The following is a 1,652-nucleotide window of genomic DNA, read 5'->3' as shown; positions in this document are numbered from 1 at the left end:
AGACACATAGGGAATACATTAAAACTTTGGAAACTGCAATTGATCCCTTGATCCTAGGGAAATAGTGAGTTTGGAAAACCTATGCATTTACAACAGATAATCCAGCAATCAGTTTACAGACAGCTATCAATATAATTTTTTGCTTTTGCTCATCATCAAAGTTTTCTTCTCCATCTTTTCTGCCAGAAAATCCAGAGACATGCATTATGTGTAGATACATTAAATTATTATAGGATATTGATAAATCATTATGAGATTTTTAAGAAATGCCTGTAGTACTCCTAATCTATTTACAACCAATCATATTCAGTCATGATTGACAAAATAAGATGCAGAATATGTTTCAAGGCATTTATTTACTGAAAATGCAGTTGTTCACTTATGGCCCAAGACACGACAACAGAATCAATCATTACCCTATTTTGAATTAGGCCGCAAGTGATGCACTGTATTGGTGATCCTCCAGAGGCCTAATCCATGATAGGAAATGATGATATGATACTGTGTGTGGGCCACTAACACACCACTATTTTTATGAAAGCATAACTGTCCTTCTGTCTTGGAGAAACCATGTATCTCCTTTCTCCATAAAACCTCAAGCAGGACTGGTGGGAAAATGTTGTAAAGGATACCATGACATTGTTTTTGCCACAATGCAGGAACATTTTAAAAAAGAACAAGATAGAATACTTAATGATAGATGACTGTAAAATTCAAACATGAAAAAATAAAATAATATGTCTTGTAATAGATACTGTAATGTATGAAAACTAAATATATTGTAAAGAAAGAACACAGAAGGAGACACAAGAATGATAAATACCTCAAGTATAATGATATAGACTGTATATGTTTTGTCCTTGTGCAACTTTCTATTATATTACTATATTATTACTGCAATTGTCTGCTGCCATATGCATGTCCATGTAATAGATTTTCTTGATCTTTTTTATGCCCTCATTGCGATTGTCGTCTACATTGTTGTTTGGTTATTTCAGTATGTCGGAGGAGGAGCCAGACAAAGTTGAAAAGACTGCCCTTGCCTTCGATGACTTGGACGACATTCCAAGCATCGACTGTGAAGACAGCCTTTCAGATTCACTTCCCACAGTGAAAGAGGTTGCTCCTTTGAGGTCTACAAAGAGCAATATTGGAGAAAATGTAGAGAAGAAGGAGGAAATGGTAAAAGAAAGCAGAGATAAAGAAGAGGGAGATGAGGCAGGGCAAGAAGCATGCAGTGGAGGAAATTTTAGAGATAAGCTAGAAGAGGGTACAATGCAGCCTGAAGATAAGGGAAGTGGGTTCACAGATAAGCCTGGGGTAGGGGATGGAGCAACTGATAATCTGGAATCACCTGCTGTAACTCACACGTTCTCGTTCCCCTTACGGAAGGAACCAGGAGGGCCCCCTGACACCACTTCAGCCCGACCGGAGCCAATGGACAGAGAGGAGGGCCAGGCATCCCAGGCCTCTTCGTCACCCAAGCCCTCTGCCAAAACCAAGAGCAAGTCGAAGAAGCCCAAGGCATCTCGTCTAGCTAAGGAAGAGAGGGACTCAGACTCCTCAGTGTCCTCCCGGAAGAAGGGCCGAACAACCACCAAGGCACAAGTCAAGTGCAACGTTTGCAGCCTGGTCGGTCTGAGGCGGAGCCA

At 40.4% G+C, this 1,652-nt stretch overlaps 1 protein-coding gene across 1 annotated transcript in view; it reads left to right on the top strand.

Annotated features, from left to right (window-relative positions):
- LOC119586968 overlaps positions 1–1,619 on the top strand; it is a gene marked incomplete at its 3' end in the record, with an annotated part of 6,561 nt that extends 4,942 nt beyond the window's left edge. The window contains 1 exon segment of the mRNA XM_037935706.1: positions 999–1,619. Coding sequence (XP_037791634.1) covers positions 1,000–1,619 — 620 coding nt within the window.
- Positions 1,620–1,652: the final 33 nt, after the last annotated feature.

The sequence above is a fragment of the Penaeus monodon genome, chromosome 22, assembly GCF_015228065.2.
Source record: "Penaeus monodon isolate SGIC_2016 chromosome 22, NSTDA_Pmon_1, whole genome shotgun sequence".
Classification (NCBI taxonomy): domain Eukaryota; kingdom Metazoa; phylum Arthropoda; class Malacostraca; order Decapoda; family Penaeidae; genus Penaeus; species Penaeus monodon.
Note: the sequence above shows the minus strand (reverse complement) of the source record. Positions and strands in the feature narration are given on the sequence as shown.